Source organism: Hydra vulgaris, chromosome 02 (assembly GCF_038396675.1).
Source record: "Hydra vulgaris chromosome 02, alternate assembly HydraT2T_AEP".
In the NCBI taxonomy this organism is placed as follows: Eukaryota; Metazoa; Cnidaria; class Hydrozoa; order Anthoathecata; family Hydridae; genus Hydra; species Hydra vulgaris.
Window position 1 is genome coordinate 57,467,426 of NC_088921.1, and position 20,075 is coordinate 57,487,500.

Consider the following 20,075-nt stretch of genomic DNA (forward strand, 5'->3'; position numbering starts at 1 on the left):
TATTTTGAGAATCCAAAGAAAAAGATAATGATTGTTGTTATTTAAAAAAAAAGATACTAAAAGTTATTATATATATATATATATACATGTTATGCCAAATTTGCCAAGTTGTTGCCAAATTTGTTGTTATGCCAAGTTGTTGCCAAATTTGCGAAGTATTATTATAACACAAAAATTATATAATAATAATAATAATAATATATATATACACTATTTTATTTATATTATTAGGCAATTATTTATATCATTACTTTAATATTAATACATATTTTTATAACTATTAGTTGCATAAATTAATATATGCAATATATAGGGTGTCCACTCTGCTGGAAAAACTGAAAGAACTAGAAAGGACTGTTTTTGAAAAATATGCTAAAGAAATTGGAAAATGTATTTTTTGTGCATCATTGATTCATTGATACGCAAAAAATACATTTTCTAGTTTTTCCATCATGTTTTTTAAAAACAACCCTATACATTTTTTCCAGCTTTGACACATATTTGTGTCAAAGACAGGATTTGAAACACATTTGTGCCAAAAACAGGGTTTGACACACATTTGTGTCAAAGACATGATTTGACACATATTAGTGTCAAAGACATGATTTGACACACATTGTGTCAAATCATGTGACATGATTTGACACATATTAGTGTCTTAGACATGATTTGACATATATTAGTGTTAAAGACAGGATTTGACAAATTTGTGTTAAAGACAGGATTTGACACATTTGTGTCAAAAAAATGATTTGACACATATTAGTGTCAAAGACATGATTTGACACTAATATGTGTCAAATCATGTCTTTGACACTAATATGTGTCAAATCATTTTGTTTGTCAAATGTCAAAGACAGGATTTGAAACAAATGTCAAATTTGACACTAATATGTGCCAAATTTGACATTTGTTTCAAATCGTGTCTTTGACATTTGTGTCAAAGACAGGATTTGAAACATCATTTAAAAGACCAAATTAAGTGCCAAAACGAATGCTAAAAACATCTTTTTCAACAATTATGCACATATATATCAAGTGCGGACTGGTCTACTGAGGATCTGAAGAGAATCCATTTTTAGAAAATCATATTTCTAAATATTGTAGTGTTGGGAAAGGCAATGTCATACATATCAAAATCATTTTTTGTTAAGCCACTAAAATAATGAGTGATAAGGTACACAAAACTCATGGATGAAATATGCATCAATCATAAATGAAATCTGACATGATACTGCAGGATAGCCTACCAGTTGACTCAAATCTTTTTGAGTCAACTGGTAGTAGATTAAATGTAGATTAAATAAGTATCATACTAAGAATGGCTTCCTAATCACCATGGCGATTCCCAATCACCAGTAGTTTTTTTTTTTTTTTTTAATTTTTATTTTAGGTGCCCCAAGAAGTCCTAACGGTCTTGTCACAGAGCACCGCGGAAGTGCATTTAACCAGGAAGTTCACGCCTCCTTCCTTACCGTGACGCGAAAATTTGTCCAGAGCTCGTTTTTGAACCTGGATCTCCTGCTTATTAAGCAAGCGCTCTAACCACTGCGCCACGGCCGCCAGTTGGTAAACCATTTTTTTAGAAATGTGACATTTTATCACATTACTAACATTTGAAAGTCATAAAATGTCAAATGACATTCAAAGTACTGCATTATTTAAATGAGAAGTGTATACTAGATTCCTAAAGTGGGGTAACAGTATTGCAAATCAATAAGTTTGTTTTCACACTGACTATAATGGATGAAATTTTACAAAATTCTCCATGAACAAGTAGCACTGTCAGTATGTGAGTAGCATCTTAGAATCTGACAATAACTTATAAACTTTATCAGTCACTGTAAACATATTTGCATTTCTTAGCAATCCAGTAAATCTCTTATATCTGTTTTAATTTACTATATTTTTGTCATTGTGGTTCAGTATGGATTATCAAAACTCTAAAAAAATTTGGCAAATCAAATTTATAAACAAAATCAACAGTTTTGAAACTTATTTTGTACTTGATAAATCTCTCTGGAATATTTGAAATAAAAACACTTTAATTAACTCATACTACATTCCGAAAAATCTGAGTGTTTTTATTTTATTAAAAACAAGATTGTGGTTTATGGTAAAAAGTTCTTTCTTAAATCAAAAAATACAGTGTTAAAGGGTTGTACTTTTTCAACTTTCTTTCTCGAATTATTTGTTAGCTGATGCAAACTTTTTTTTTTTTACTATTCTCTGAAAATTTAAGAAATTTAATTCTCTGATCTTTATTTAAGAAATGCAATAAAAATAATACAACATTTAAAAAAATATATCGGTTTCCAAAAAATTTTAAATAATAAACTATAAAAGTGCTTCAAAAATGAATTACTTGGTGTTAACAATGTAAAATAATTACCTGGTGTTAACACTGTCTTTCTTGGAAGAAAATGAGAATCAAGTTGAGGTTTTTCTGATTGCTCATTCTTGTAATAAATGTCTGCCTGAAAAAAATAAAAAAATAAAAAAATAAAGCATTTTGCTATTATGTACATTGAACTATATATTTTCAAAGATTAATCAATAGAATACATTAAAATAAAGCAGTAGTTGAATAAGGTTGAAAATAAAGCAGTAATTGAATAAGGTTGAAAATAAAGCAACAAATGAATAAGGTTTAAAATAAAGCAGTAATTGAATAATATTGAAAAATGTGTATAATGGGTGTTGTGATTGGTTACAATAGAAACATCACTATAGAAACATTAATATTGTTGTGATAATGATTAGCGGAAAAAACAGATTAGATTTTTTTGAGTCAGAAATTCAAAAAAGAGATCAGATTCAAGATGAGTACTTGTTCTAAATAATCAAAATGTGATTACTTGGAAGAATTTATGAAGTCTATAATATAAGTTGTATCATTAACAATAAGTCTGTAATACAAGTTGTATCATTAGCAAATAGACTCATTTAAAAGTAAGAGCTTTGTAATACTTTATTATGAGCATATATGCATTATGTTCCTAAAATTTGATGCATCAGAATTTATCCATGAACTCCATAAAGTTAAACCATAAATGGTGTTCTTAACTATAATTAGTGAAGTTATTTACATACCCTAGTTCATTAGGTAAGAATATACGGTCAAGTATAGTATGACCAAGTAACCTAGTTATTTCAGGGTGATGCTAAGAAATTCAATTATAATTTAAAAAAACCAAGCGTTAATTTTGCTTTCATTACTCTATTATTTAAAAAAAAATTTTTTCAACAAAATTATTTTTTTTAATAAAGAACTATAACAAATCTGACAACAAGTGGTGATCTTTATCACTCACTGGGAAATACAACTCCAAAATTTAAAAAATGATTTTAAACAATTTGAAGGTATGGCTAGAGTATTCTCATATTAAGATCACCTATTATTTAGATCACCCATTATAAAAGGTCATCATTTTAAAAACAAATTCAGAAGATGCAACCAAATGATGCTTTGGCAGTAGAGGTAGAATTTAGTGTGAGAATTTTTTTTGTATTATCATTTATTATTCAATAATTGAGACTCATTAAACTCAATTTGAAAAAAGAGCAGAAGCCTACAACAATGTAGAAAACAAATTTGCATTTTTAAGTGATCCAGTAAATTGGTAATATCTGTTTTACTTTCCACCACGTTAAAAAATTCAATTATACTTTGTACGTTCTCTTTTTTTATTATTTCCTAATCCGCATGTAATGGAAAATAATACAATAACTAAAAAAACAGTTTTTACAACAAAACTATTATCTTTCATAATAAGCTATTAAAAAATTTCAATCAAATTACTTGGAGTTAACCCTGATTCAAAGAAGAGGTTACTTTCCAGAAGCTACTGAAAATGAAAAAGAGTGTTATTCATCAAAGATTTCAAAAATTTACCTAGATACACCAAAGAAAGAAAGCTTGTGAAATGAACAGCATTTTTAACTTCATCAAAAGCCTCTGATATGTTAAGAGCAACAGCAATAATAAGTTATTCTGCTTAGAATATCAAGAAGTGGTTGGTCATTAGATTTAAAAGACAAATTATTCTGCTTAGAATATCAAGAAGTGGGTGGTCATTAGATTCAAAAGACTAATTAGAAAAAATTTTTTTAATTATTTCTGTCTTATTCTTGAGACATTTAATAATAAATCAGGATAATAATAGACCAGGGATAATAATAATTGATAATAATAATAGATCAAGAGAACATACAAAAAATGTTTGTCTTGCCTTAGTTAACGCTACACAATGTTTTCTGAAGCCCAACCAAATGGTAAAATAGTCAAGAAGTTATTTAATATAAAAAATTAGTTACCTTTGACTGCAGTTCAGCAATAACTGTTCTAAAATTGCTATAAAAAAGATGATATATATACATATATATATATATATATATATATATATATATATATATATATATATATATATATATATATATATATATATATATATATATATATATATATATATATATATATGTAAACTGTGTTAGTGTATTTTACAAATAGAGTGCTCAATCTTTTTAAAGAACAGAGCAATAAATTAGTAAAAAACACTTGTCTAACTTTTTTCTTCAACTTTAAGTTTCACCATTGCTGAATCATCAGGAAAAACTCTTCCTGATGATCCATCAATGGTGAAACTTAAAGTTGAAGAAAAAAGTTAGATAAGTGTTTTTTACTAATTTATACATACATATATATATATATATATATATATATATATATATATATATATATATATATATATATATATATATATATATATATATATATAAACCAAAAGTTGCTGTAAAATCGTATTAAAACTCTTCAAGTCGCTGTAAAATTATATTAAAAGCTTCAAAATGGAGGACGAGAGAGTAAGGGGCATTATTTCGAATTATTTTGATAGGCGTAAAATTGATGATACTATTTTTGGTTTTTGTAAAATTGGAAAATGCAGTCAAAAAATATCTTGTCCTACTTCATCTACAACTGGCTTATTTACTCACTTGAGAAGTTATCATAAGAATATACGTTGCAGTCTTCTACAGAGCATGTAGAAGAACTTACTTTTCTTCATAAAAATCTGTAGACTTTTAGCATTAGGATTAGTATGGTTTGTTGATGACGACATTTTAACTTTTTGTAAAATAATTTATTTCTTGTGTTATAAATTGATGAATTTTTGCTCAAGTGCAATGGAAATGGGCTTTATTCTGATTAATTTTCAAAAAAAGGTCACCCACAACATGAAATTTTTATAATGGTTTATAAGTAATATTTGCAAATAGTAGCATTATGACTTCTGAAATGGAGACTTTTTTGAACTTTATGCAACTTTTTAGACTGTTCTGAATGTTTTGAGAAATCTCTGAAACTTTCTAGAATTTTCTGGAGTCATGTAGAAGTTCATGGAAATTAGCAAGATTTAAACTATATAAGCTGCCTGATCATATAATTAGGCAGCGTATATAGATACTATATAAGCTGCCTGATTATATGACTGAGATATATAAATTTGTATTTACAAGATTTTTTTTTTTTTGTTTTTTGTTATTCACCTCCTCAAGGCCAAGAAGGCCACTACAGATGAGGAGGCTACTTAATAGTGGTTATAACCCTCTCTCAACTCTATAACTCCGAAACACGAACCTCAAAGAACAAGGCCGCTGCGCGGAGAAACAAGTTGAGCGCGGTACTACCAGGGACGTGGTGGGGATCGAACTCGGAACCTCTCGCTTATGAAGCGAGCGCTTTACCACAACACCACTACCGCATATATGGCATAGATGGCAGTCAAATAATATAGATATACAATAACACTTATATTTATTATAAGTATTATCTTCAATCAAAAAGTCCTATAAAAAAGGTGCTACCACTACTAGAGGTAACAAGGCAATCTGGATGAATAATCTTGTATGATCTTATGGGTCACATAGGAAAAGAAGAACTGTTCCACTAGAACAACAATAACTGAATGATAACAACAGGATACCACTAAAAATCGAAACTGTTGGTTGCAATTTGTTCCTGAGAAAATCCATCAAAGGGAGACAAGAACATAAAAAGCAAATTGAGAAAGAAGTAACAAGTTTATGGCAAAAGAAATTTTCCACACTTATCAAATCAAGGCATACAGGCAAAACTGGATCAAGTGCTGAAGACATATGATAAATGTGTAAAACAAAAAATGCAATCCATTGAAGTTTTTGACATCACAAAAAAAGATGGTGAATTGCTCTGCAGTGAGGATAAAAGATTGCATCAATTTCAGATTGTTGAAAATGTCTTTGAAGCCTACATCAACAAAAGTAATGACAACAACAACAACGCCAACTTCTGAATCCAAGTCTGAATACCAAGAGTCTGAAGAAGAACAGTCCACAAGTACCAGCAAGATCTACATCAAAACCAAAACTACAACCAAATCAAAATCTCAAGATGGGATCGACATTCAGACACTCTCACAGCCTGGTACATTCAGATCAACTATTAAAAACTGTTAAACTTTAACAAATGATGAAAAAGCTACATCTAGAAATTTGGCTACTGTACTTTAATGGTAAACATATTAGTCAACAAGAATATCAAATGTTAGTGTTGAAGAATAAATAAAAAGAATTTAAGTTACAAGCACTAGATCTAATAGATGGGAAAGCAGATACTGTTGTTAAAGGTATAACAGTTATTCTTGATGAATATAAGTTATATAAGATTATAAAGATGATTGTAGTGAACACTATGAATAGAAAATTATTTAAGTCAGTTATACATAATGAAAATATTAGAAAAACAAATGGGATCGTCAGTAAGAAGTTTTACTGAAAAGAAACTGGAAGAACCACAATTCATTGGTTGTCAACATGTTTTTGACCGAGTCCTTCACGTAGTAATGGATGAAGAACTTGGAGGAAACAGCATGTTGCCAATATTAAATATTGGTTTACCTAGAACTTGTAAAAAACTACAAACAGCTCAAAAAGAATTTCAAAATTGGTAAAGAAATGATTACTGAAACAGTAGGATGGCGTGATGATATGAAACTTCTATTTCATTTAACTTGGGTATTCTGATTTTTTGAAGAATCTGGAGTATTTCCTAAAGTAAAGTTTTAGAAATTATCTAAATTAAATAATGAAGATGGATTTCCAAAGCAATTCTAGCTCTTTTAGCATTTATTCTTCTACTAGCGAAAAGAGACTCACTACTCAACATTTTTAGATTTATCTCTTACAGATGGGCAGACCATTAGTTTACTGACCAAATGTACAATACAGATGATTATTGGAAGCTATGTAGCAGCTTGCATGGTCACGAAAAAGTGTTAAACTCAGTGAAAAAGTTTTTGGAATCAGGAACTATCGAGACTGAAAATTCCCAGAACAAATCAGTGTGCACAATTATCAATCAAGTGTCTTTAAAGATTTTATACTTTGTTGTAATTGGCTAAATACTTTTGTATTTGATTTAATTTTATGTATATTTTTTATACAAAGAGTTGTTAAGAGTCATTTTTTACCACAAATGGTATAATGAAACACACCTATAAGTGCTTATGCACAAACAATAACTGAGGATTTGGGTAGACATATAAAAAAGAATATTTAAAATGCGAAAAGAAAATTTTTTTTTAAATATTTTTTTATTGTCTTCTGTCAAAAATTGCCTGCATTAAAATTTGCATTTTAAAAATTAAAGTGAGCAGAATGTATTAGAATTGCACCCACCTAAATAAAAAAAATTTATATCAAATACCTGATCAAAAATAGCCATGAGGTCACTAAATAATTACGATCCATCATTACACAAATGATACTATACCTAAAAAGATAATAAAATTTAGTAAATAAATGATATATGACATTTTATTATATATGTGTGTGTATGCGTGCGTGTGTGTGTGTATATATATTTATATATATACACACACACCCTATTATTCTAAAGTCACAATATATATATATATATATATATATATATATATATATATATATATATATATATATATATATATATATATATATATATATATATATATATATTGTGACTTTAAAATAATAGGGTTCCATCTCCACTTCTATAGTTGTACAAGCCCCATAAATATCAACTTTTAAAGTTTTTTTTACATGCAACATCATTGTTATTTGGAGATATAACCTTTAAAACTTTACTACTTTAAAAGCTAGTATACATCTACAGGAAAGAAATAATGAATTGTGGCTTCAGATTTTATAATATAGACAGGTGACTAATATATTTAAGTTCTTATTAATGTTTCAAGTTTCTTTCAGACAATTTTATTTTACAAAAACTGATTTTAACAATTTAAAACACAATTAATTTTATGCAGTCAAACTTCTAACACAACACTATAAAAATGATTTGTGGTTTTAACAAAACATGTTTGCAAAAAAAAGACAATCTATCAATCTAAATAATTTGTAATAAAATAAGTAGAGTAGCACAGCTTGGTAAGTTTTTTACAAAAAAATCTTACAAAGCTTAAAACAATGTTTTTGTTTGGGGCTATTCCTATTTAACAAAAGTCAATGTGCGCAAAAATATGCTTGTTATAATTGTTTTTATTTTAATTTGATAGGTAACATGTATTTCAAAGTTATTCCTAATATCAATGGAGCAACAATGGGCATATTGGAAGTAATAAAAATTAATACAAGAATAAAAATTATACAAAAAATGCTTATATTTTCTTTTTTGAAACAACTTTTTTTTTTCTACAAGTTTTTCAGTGAAAACCTTGCCACATTCTGATTGCACTCATTTTCTTCTTTTTCTTTTATTGGATATAGCTGTTAGAGTGTTTCTGAAAGAAGTTGGCAACAACACTTATAAAATAGCTACTCAAAGTTAATGATGATGAGAGTCATTATCTTTTGTAATCTCCGCTGAGCACCATCACTTTTTTTGCCAGCTTTTGATGGATCAACGGATATAGAACTGAGGCTCTAAAATTAGATTTTAATTTTTTTCTGTTTACTTTCAGCTAATTTAGTCTCAGTAAATTTGGAAAAATAGCTTTGTCAACCAACGTATGGCAAGACTCTTAGTAGAAATTGGGCAAAATGTCTATCCAAATTCGCTTCATTGGTTTGATTTCAAGAAATTGATGTCTAAAGGTTGTAAAGCGTGACTGCTATTTGGTGGGAAGGCAAAGGATTTTGCAATCTAAATTGCAGAAAATTCTGCAATCTAAATTGCACAAAGTTATCAATAAGCTTAAATAAAACTAAATTAGGATAAATATTGTTAGTTATAAGATAAGTCGCTTATATTGTTGTATTTTGCTTCTGATGCAAGATTATATGAAAGATAATTGTTATCACCATCCATAAATATTTAAACATCTTTTCCATGCTGACTAATTTTGTAAGGAATAAAGAAAAAAATAAATTATTAAAAAAAAAAACACAAATAAAATTAAATAGAAAATATAACTTTGTGTTTGGTAGAAAATCTGGTCTCATCCAGATTATATCATCGGTCATCCAGACTATAGCATCGGTCATCCAGATTATAACATCGGTCAGGATATCTAAATCATACTTATCATAAACTCTTTTAACAATTTCAAAAAAAATTTGTAAAGTTTTTCACAGAAAGAGATTTGGCTCTTGAAATTATTAACACTTCTGGAGTTCTTTTTGGTATTTGAGAAACCCATCTTTTTTCAAACCTTAGTAAGAAGTCTGGTTTAGTCTGGTAAGTCTCTATTTCACCTGGCCCGTTCTTATCCCAGGGAAATACTGTACCTTCACAACTGTTTGAAAATTGGGTGACAAATGATTTCATGACTTTTTGATTTAGTGACCAACCAAAATTGGATGCATAATCTAACAAGGACACAATGTATTCTTCTTTACTAAAAGATAAGGCTAGTGGATATCTTTTACTACATTTTGACTTTCCAGATACATGGTCATAGAGGGTAGTTATAGAAATGTTATACATTGATGCAGCCGCAAGTATTGAAGCAACTTCTTAAATTTTTGCTGTGGCTAGCTCAATATCTTCTGAAGTTTATAAGACAAACAGGTTTTTTTGATTATAATGACAAATCATTATGAAAACTGAAGAAATTTAGAAAAAAAAATCATAAAAAATGAATATTTAAACACAACTAATCACCGTCAATCACAGTATAAATATGATACAGTAAATGTTAAAATAAAGAAACCAAGTAAAACAATGTTTGTAAAAACTTGATTTAAGAAAAATATTTGGTTGAGTTGTCTTCTTCCCAACAAAACAAACGAAATCAGAAAGTTATTCAAACAGAAACCACAATCATTATGTTATAATGTGAATAAGGTTTAATTAATAAAGTTATAAGTAATTAATCAAATTAATTACTTGTAACTTTACTTATAACCTGTTAAATAAATGCTTAAATATAGGAATACCGACCAATTCCAGCAATGTTTGGATTAGCTCCAAATATGTTCGGATTAGTCCCATTTTTTCAATGTCAAAATTTTGCTGAAATAGTTTTAAGTACAAAAAAATGGAATACTCCAACAAATTCTACGTAAAATTCTGATATCAAAAGCTATCTTTGTAAAAAAAAAACATAGCAATAAATTACTTTAAGCGTTCACAAAATTTCTTTAATGCCTTTCCATTTCATCTGATCCAGCATATTTGTTTTTTTTTGTTAACCTAGGTTCAAGATGCAGAAAAATTATATTGTATTTGTTGTCTTGATGCTTTTTAGTTTTCATGGCTAGTTGAACACAAACAGTATTTTTGATTTCATCACTACAATGATTTTCTTTGAAAACAACAAAAGGGTTTTTATTGTTATAATGGACACTTTTGTCAACAGCACTTTAAAAAACTAAAACACTTTCTAGCAGGCTTGGAAATCAAAAAAATAGTATTTTCTCATTTCAATGATTTTGTAAGGTTTTCGTTGTTTTATTTTTAATAAAATTCAAATAACACTGACTGGGAAAAATACTTCATATGTTTTCAGGGCTTTCACTTCTTTCCAAGGCACTCCTTTTCAAAGAAATTAGTTTTTTTAATAAAATAAAATAAAAAATTCTTTTTATTTTTGTCAATTAGCCTAGGTATGCTTATAAGTGTTACCTATAAACACACACACAGATATATATATATATATATATATATAATATATATCACACACACTCACACACACACACACACACACACACACACACACACACACACACACACACACACACACACACACACACACACACACAGATATATATATATATATATATATATATATATATATATATATATATATATATATATATATATATATATATACATATATATATATATATATATACATATATATATATATATACATACATATAAAACTTATTGGTAATAGCAACTATCTTTACCAGCGTTGAAACCCTCTTGCCAGCGAGTCTTTGAGAAAGAATGTATAGCTGAACACATAACCACTTGCATCATCACCAAACATAATAGGTCCTTCTCTTCCGGGACAAATTTCACAACTTAAACTAAAAAAAAGTTTATTAATAAATAAATAATAATTAAAAAACTAAGATGTTTTTAATTCTATTAACAAATTAGCATAAAAAACATTTTATCAAAAGCAAGAATCAAAACAATCATATAAAAAACAAAACAAAAATAATCAATTATCAAAAGGAATTATTAATTAGCAAGAATAACTAATTATCAAAACACAAGCCATAACTAAAAAAATATTTGTGTTGAAGTTGTAATCCATCAAACATTAGGTTTTTATGCTAAACCAGCCAACAGATAACTTAAAAAACTGTTTGACAACTGAATTTAAAAAAAAAAAAGCAAACCTTCTTACGCATGCATGACGTAGCACACTATACAACTCCTGTTCTTCAGGGTGCTGAGTACTAACATAGCTAATATGTGATTCTTTATTAAAACTTATAAAACCAAGCTCACCAGGCTCTAGTGAGCGACATCCCTGAAGAATTCAAATAAAAAAACTTGAAATAATTTTATACTTTTTATTTAATTATTATATTTGATATTATGATACAAAGCAAATAACTTGTTAAAAAAGTTAATTAAGTATTAAACAAAGTAAATATAAACACAGTTGATTAAGTGATAGATAATTTTATAATTTTACAGATAGAGACAATTTTATTTTTTAAGTGATAGAGACAATTTTATAATTTTATCAGATGTATAAAATATATAGATGATAAACAAGAAAAAAGTTAGGTGCGGTACTGTGAGAGTAATAGACTAGATTTGAATGTCAAACCTCTTAATTAAGAGCTGAAAATTCTTAATATAAATATGCACTATTCATACTACTGCATATATATATATATATATATATATATATATATATATATATATATATATATATATATATATATATATATATAAATAAGTTTAATTTTGCTGTGAGCATATATTCAGCAAGAGTGCTCGATGAATGATATCAGAGCTATATAATTGATTTTTTGATGAGATTAAAAAAATAACTACATGGTTTTTACTACTAAAAGTTTCATGCGTTTAGCAATCATCAGGCCCTGATGATTGCTAAACGCATGAAACTTTTAGTAGTAAAAATCATGTAGTTATTTTTTTAATCTCATCAAAAATCAATTATATATATATATATATATATATATATATATATATATATATATATATATATACATACATATATATATATATATATATATATATATATATATATATATATATATATATATATATATATATATATATATATATATATATATATATATATACATACATATATATATATATATATATATATATATATATATATATATATATATATATATATATATATATATATATATATATATATATATATATATATATATAAGCCCTCAGAATTAGGGTCGGCCTTTGGCAATGCCGACCTAACTGCCAATCTAAAAGTGTTTGAGGTGAGCGAAAAATCACCGACTTCATTTCTATATTTTATGGTAACTCCTTTGTGTCAAATTTACAGTGTCAATTTGTGTCAATATATACAGGCTTGGCCAGGAAGGCATGCAATTTCACGTCATAATACGACCTCACAAATACTATTTGATTTTAAAACTTGACCACGGCCATTAATATGTTTTGAAAAGTTGTATACATTTTAAAAACGCAAATACATTTTAAAATTACCTAAACCTAAAAAAAAAAAAAATTAAGTTAAAACTAAGATAAATAATAAACTATAACAATTGTTTAGAATAAATAACTTTGAATCGTTTATCTTTACTGTTTTTATAATATAATATTATGCAAAACCCTTTTGAAAAAAAGTAACAATTTACATCTAATGATTGTTAAATAAATGTGCACATTTAAAAGTTATAAAAAGATTCTTTACAATTCTTTGCAGTAACGTAAATAAAAGAAAAAATAATTAAATTGTCTATTTAAAAAGTTGATATAATTTTTTTTGTATTTAAAGACATTTATAATAAAAAAATTTTTTATATAAATAAATAAATATATATATATATATATATATATATATATATATATATATATATACAGATATATATATATACATATATATATATATATATATATATATATATATATATATATATATATATATATATATATATATATATATATATATATATATATATATATATATCGTCGCTAATAAAATTAAAATTTTTCTTTAGTACTTTTTTCATTTTTTCATTTTACTTATAAAAATATTTTATATAATTAAATAATATGAATAAAACTTTCAATAATACTTTAATTAAAATAATTAGCTACTTTATTTAAAAGCTTTTTGCTAATATAAAAATGTTAGTAAAGATAAACAGTAAAGATGTTGCTACATCGACTATCTTATAGCCTGACTCGCAAGGGAGTGCTGCTACATCGACTGACAAATAGCCTGACTCGCAAGGGAATGCTGCTACATCGACTGACAAATAGCCTGACTCGCAAGGGAGTGCTGCTACATCGACTGACAAATAGCCTGACCCGCAAGGGAGTGCTGCTACATCGACTGAGGGTTTGGTTGGGGCAGGCAGTCTATCATTATTAAAAAAAAAAAATTCCGGTCTTGAATTTTAATTTTTACTTTTTGTCAACAAAATATGGAAAAAACTTTCGGACAACATCTAAGGGTTCTATTATATAATATATTTATATATATATATATATATATATATATATATATATATATATATATATATATATATGAATTTGATTTTTTTTTCTAACGAGTTTGCACTGCAAATGAAGAAGCATATGGTCTAAACAATTGAGTCCTTGAAGGAGTTAACTGTTGGCGCATCTACAACTTTTTGTGATAAAGCATTCCAATGAGCGACAACACGATTTGTGATGAAGTGTTTATGTACTGCGCATTTTTTTAAATACTTTGCCATTTATGGAACCAGTAGACTGCAGAATCAATATCTGCTTGAAGAGTTGGCGTGTTGAGATTCGACTTGATGAAGAATATAATTTTGTATTCTGTCATCTGTGTACAATTTAATGCGGTAATTAATTTTATACAGTAGGTTATTGATGAAAAAGATAAACATTGGAGGACCTAGCATGCTGCCTTGTGGTACCCCTGACTGAACATATTTCCACTTCGAGGTATATTTATCAATAACTATTCTTTGTTGGCACCCGATTAACCATTCCTAAATCCAGAGTATTAAACTGCCTTTGATCCCATATGCTTGTAGTTTGTGTAGGAGATGTTTATGTGAAACCTTGTCAAAGACTTTGAAAAATCAGTGTATCACGTCTGCTACATAGCCTAGACGGACAGCTTCCGTAAGAATATCATGCATTTCAAGAAGATTCAATACACAGCTCTTTTTTTTTACAAATCCCTGTTATGCTTTATTGATTAGCTTATGTGTTCTCGCAATTGTCATTATCTGATCGTGTATTAAACTCTCCATGATTGGTGTGATATTCAATTTTTTCCACAGTTTGGGAACAATGCCAGTGCTAACCAAGCGTTCAAAAATGAGTTTAACTGGTATAGAACAAGCCACAGAATATCAAAACTTAGTATGATGTAATCTTGACTTGAAATCTTCAACAGCTATGTCTTTTGCAATTGTCCTTGGTTTTATAAGTGAATGCAGGAATGAATGCAGGCATCTTATGTGTTTGATTTGTGACAAACACTGATTCGAAGTAGTTGTTTAGAGTATGAGAGATGATTTCCTTGTAAACTGTTATATAAATATATATAATTTAATTATCAGTTTCCTATTTTTTTACAAACTTCAGTGTAATTAATAATCATAAGAAATTTCACATCACATAAAGAAGTGGTATGTGTATTGTATGTTGGCAGGAGCTTTTCTTTATAAACTAACGATCAGACCAATCATCAACAACCATTAAATAATGCTAATTAATAACAATTACCAATTTATTGTAATAATATACCAATATATTGTAATGAAATCAAATATATCTTAAAGTTAGATTTCAATATATAATAAAATTATTATATATTGAAATCATCTATACTTAAATATTTCATTTATTCATATAACCTAATTTCTACAACTTTTACAATAGTTTTTATTTCAAATACAACAAATAATTAAAGTAAAAAAAAAAAAATTACCTCACATGTTGATTGTGAACCAGAAGATTGCTATAAAAACATTAGTTTTAAAGTGTTAAACTTTTTAACTTTTTTTTATATATAAACAAAATCTCAACATAAAAATCGCATTTGTTAATTGTAAAGAAAAGAAAATACTCATCTTAATCTTCTCAAACTCAAAAAAATTTTTTTACTCTGCAAGAACATAATAACTTTAAATAAAATCTTTTTATGTGTTCCGCTTATAAATACAAAGAACAGTTTTTCATCCTTAAAATCAAACTCTAAAACTCTAAAACTCATTTAGAACATATTAATCTAAAAAAAATATTTGTTTGTGTTTCATTTAATATCAAGTCCCAAACTTTGAAAATAATAATTATAACACTTATTGTGGTCAGTATTTATATTGTAATGTTTTTTTAGTTTGAATTATAAAGATGAGTATCTACAACATAAAGGTAGATGAGCATCTACAACTTAAAGATAAATGAGATCTAAAACATAAAGATAGATATCTATAAAAAAGGTGGATAAGCATCTACAACATAATGGTTGATGAGATCTACAACATAAAGATAGACGAGATCTACAGCCTAAAGTTGAATGAGTAGGTGGTGTTCAGATAAATCATGAGTTAAAAATAAAAAAATAATACACTGTAAAAAAGATGTTTTTTTTTTTGTGATTTGTTTAAGCTACTTAGATTCCCAAAAATGATAACATGTTATTCAATTTTTTTGGAAATCTGATGAGTTTGTGTTTTATAAGGTATTTTAACAAACCAAACAAATGCAACCAATAAACTATTGATTGTATGTTAACTAAGTTCATTTAAAATTATGCAAAAAATAGTTGTCAACAATCAATTTTTAAAACATGATTGTAAATTCTTGAGATACTAGAGATTGCATTAAAAAAAAAAAAAAATTACTATGACGTGTTAAAAAGTGTTATAATTAAATAATATTTGCTTTTTCAAGGTCATATTATTCACTTTATTTAAAAAAGTGTTTGATAATTATTAAATTATTTAAGTCAGTATTTTAAAAACAAAAATAAGCAGAACATATATTTTTGTCTTAATTTATTTAGTTATTGGTTTTATTTGATGCTCCAAGAAGTTCTTGTCACAAAGCACTGTGGGTAAGACTTTAACTATTAAATTTACTCCTTCTTTGCTTTTCAATGCGGCAAAAATGGTCAGAGTAGGTATCAAACCTCAGACCACACGACTGAGATGTAAACGCTGTGCTACGACTGCTATACATTAGTAGTGTCTACTCATGTAAAAGTTTGGGTAAAATGTGTGTTAAGTATTTACATTCTCATTATTGCTCAACAGTATTAAGTATAAAATGTTGTTGGTCTCTAGAATGATGTAAAAGTTACTTCAAAATCGAGTTTATTATATAAAAACAATATTTGTTTTATTAGTGAACAACCATTGACTAATACCTCAAATAGGAATCATGTTGCTGGTTTTTGTGAAAGAAAATTTTTTCCATACTTTTCTTATATTATAAACATATATATATAAATATATCTATATCTATATCTATCTATATCTATCTATCTATCTATCTATCTATCTATCTATCTATCTATATATATATATATATATATATATATATATATATATATATATATATATATATATATATATATATAGATCTAGATATATATATAGATATAGATATAAATATAAATATAAATATAGATCTAGATCTAGATATATATATAGATATAGATATAAATATAAATATAGATCTAGATCTAGATCTATATTTATATCTATATCTATATCTATATATATATATATATATATATATATATATATATATATATATATATATATATATATATATATATATATATATAACGCCAACACATACGTCACTTTTAATTACTTTTGACTTTTGCCCAACATTTGCGTGTTGTCAGAAAGTTAAAACCATTAATTCAATTACAAATTAATTGTTTTTTAAAAAAACCACAAAAACGCAAATCGACTGACAAATAGCCTGACTTGCAACGGAGTGCTGCTACATCTACTATCTTTTAGCCTGACCCGCAAGGGAGTGTTGCTACATCGACTGAGGGTTTGGTTGGGGCAGGCAGTCTATCAATTAATGAAAAAAAATTCCGGTCTTGCATTTTAATTTCAATTTTTTGTCAACAAAATATGGAAAAAACTTTCTGAGAACATATAAGAGTTCTATATATATATATATATATATATATATATATATATATATATATATATATATATATATATATATATATATATATATATATATATATATATATATATATATATATATATATATATATATATATATATTAGGGCTATTCATGTGAACACAGGAAAAAAAAAATTTTCTCGGATTTGAATGCATAGTTGTTTATTTTGTGCCATTTGACATAGTAATTGACTGTGGAAAAAATCTTTCCAATCAGATAATGTTTAGGGGGTGCTCAATGACCATAAAGTTTTACGAAAAACGTCAAAAACGTGTAAAAAGTTCCAAAAATTTCTAGAACCTGGTTAGTTAGATTTTTTCCACTGAAATATTGTCTGATTGCGTGCTATATAGATTAATTAAAGTGCAGCAGATTAACTGTCATCAGGGCACCAGACTAAAAAATGTCTGCTAGTGTTTAAAACAACTGTGTTTATATCATTTTGTTAAAATTTGTATTCATAATTTTAATACTATTATTTAACTCAATTTAGATTTGTTCAAACAGAATAAAAAGGTTTACAAGTATAAATATTATTTTTATTTGGAATTTCAGTTTGACAACAAATGTATTAATATTTTGATAGTACCTAACCTTAGTAACCTATTACAGAAAACTAGCATGGTAGTCTGGTAGTGTATTGTTTGTTATTAAGTGCAGATAATAATAATTTCTAATTTGAAAATATTTATTTAATTTCTTTAGTAATAATTATTATAATATATTGCTGCAGCTGCATAAACCAACAACTGAATGATAAGTTTGTATAATATGGTATTGAGTTTTGATTTTCTCATAATATTTCAGTTATCATTGAAATGGCAGCATCATCTCGTGTTGCTATCTCTACACGACTTCAAACCAAAATCTTTTTAATTGGACAACCAGAGCCAAATCTTCCAGATAAAGTTCTTCCCTTAACATCTGATGTTTTAAAAACATTTTTTTATCATCTTAATTCAACCAAAAAGTCAGTGCCTGAAAGTCTTAAAACAACTGTTGATGAACTGATTATTATTTGGAATAAAGCCCGTATTCCGACAGCATTTCATCCGAATGTAGTCTTAAAGTTGAAAACTTTAGTCCAGGAATTTAAATTAATAAAAAAAAATAAATCCAGATTGTCAGATTCTCAGAAATCGAGAGAGAAATCATTTACAGACACCATTGGCCTACTTTTTGACATTGCCCACAAGGATGCTGAAACCATGATCAGAATTGAAGAAGATAAAGAATTTTTATTGGATCAGAGATGTCAGAGAAAAATGGTGATGTTTGGAGAGGACAAAGAACTTTCAAAATTAGAAGAAAGAAATGAAGCAAGGAAACAAGCAGAGAGAGAACGAAAGCTAAAAGAAGAGCAAAGACAATCTGGTGCGAGTGCAATAGTTCCTGTTATTGAACCTTTACATGACGAAAGTTATAGTGATGACAACGATAACGATGCTGTTGATAATGACAAAATGGTTGATAGAGATTTTGAGATAGAAATCCCTGTTTATTACAGACAACAAGTCAGTAAAGCAAGTTCTTCAGGGTCAGCTGAATCAAGTTTAGCAAGTACTCCAAAACGACAATGTATCTTAGATACAATTCTTGACTCGCCTGATGTTTCATCAACATTAGACAGAATTAATCTATCTGACACAAAATTTACTATACTAGCAGCAGCAATTGCAAGGGCTGGTGGACAGAACCTCGATGATGGATCATTGTCACGTTCTACAGTCCGTAGAAAACGAACCTATCATCGATCAAATATTGAAGCCACTGTTCGAACTGAATTCTGCGATTTGGACAAACCACCATTAATCGTCCACTGGGATGGCAAACTGATGATAGATCGTACAAATTCTGCAGCCCCTAAAGCAAATGTTGACCGGCTATCTGTAGGTGTGACAGGTCACAATGTTGACAAAATACTTGGAATAGCAAAACTATCAGCTGGAACTGGAGAAGCCCAAGCAAAAGCAGTTATTCATCTGCTTAATTTCTGGGACATAATTGGTGATGTTATTGGAATGAGTTTTGATACTACAGCCTCTAACACTGGCTCCAAAAATGGTGCATGTGTAGTTCTAGAGAAACATATAGGTAGAAATTTGTTATATTTCGCTTGCAGACACCATGTTCATGAGATCATAGTAGCAGGAGTGTTTGGATCACTATTTGGACCATCATCTGGTCCCAACATACCTCTTTTCCAGAGATTTCAGCAATATTGGCCCAAAGTTA

General features: G+C 27.4%; 1 protein-coding gene across 1 annotated transcript in view; it reads right to left on the reverse strand.

Annotated features, from left to right (window-relative positions):
- Positions 1-20,075, reverse strand: part of LOC101238286 (folliculin) — a 58,960-nt gene that overhangs the window by 24,558 nt on the left and 14,327 nt on the right. The window contains exons 4-9 of the mRNA XM_065791475.1: positions 15,615-15,644; positions 11,827-11,960; positions 11,386-11,508; positions 7,745-7,810; positions 4,318-4,354; positions 2,393-2,477 (exon numbers count right to left, since the gene is read on the reverse strand). Coding sequence (XP_065647547.1) covers positions 2,393-2,477; positions 4,318-4,354; positions 7,745-7,810; positions 11,386-11,508; positions 11,827-11,960; positions 15,615-15,644 — 475 coding nt within the window. The remainder of the gene's footprint in view (positions 1-2,392; positions 2,478-4,317; positions 4,355-7,744; positions 7,811-11,385; positions 11,509-11,826; positions 11,961-15,614; positions 15,645-20,075) is intronic.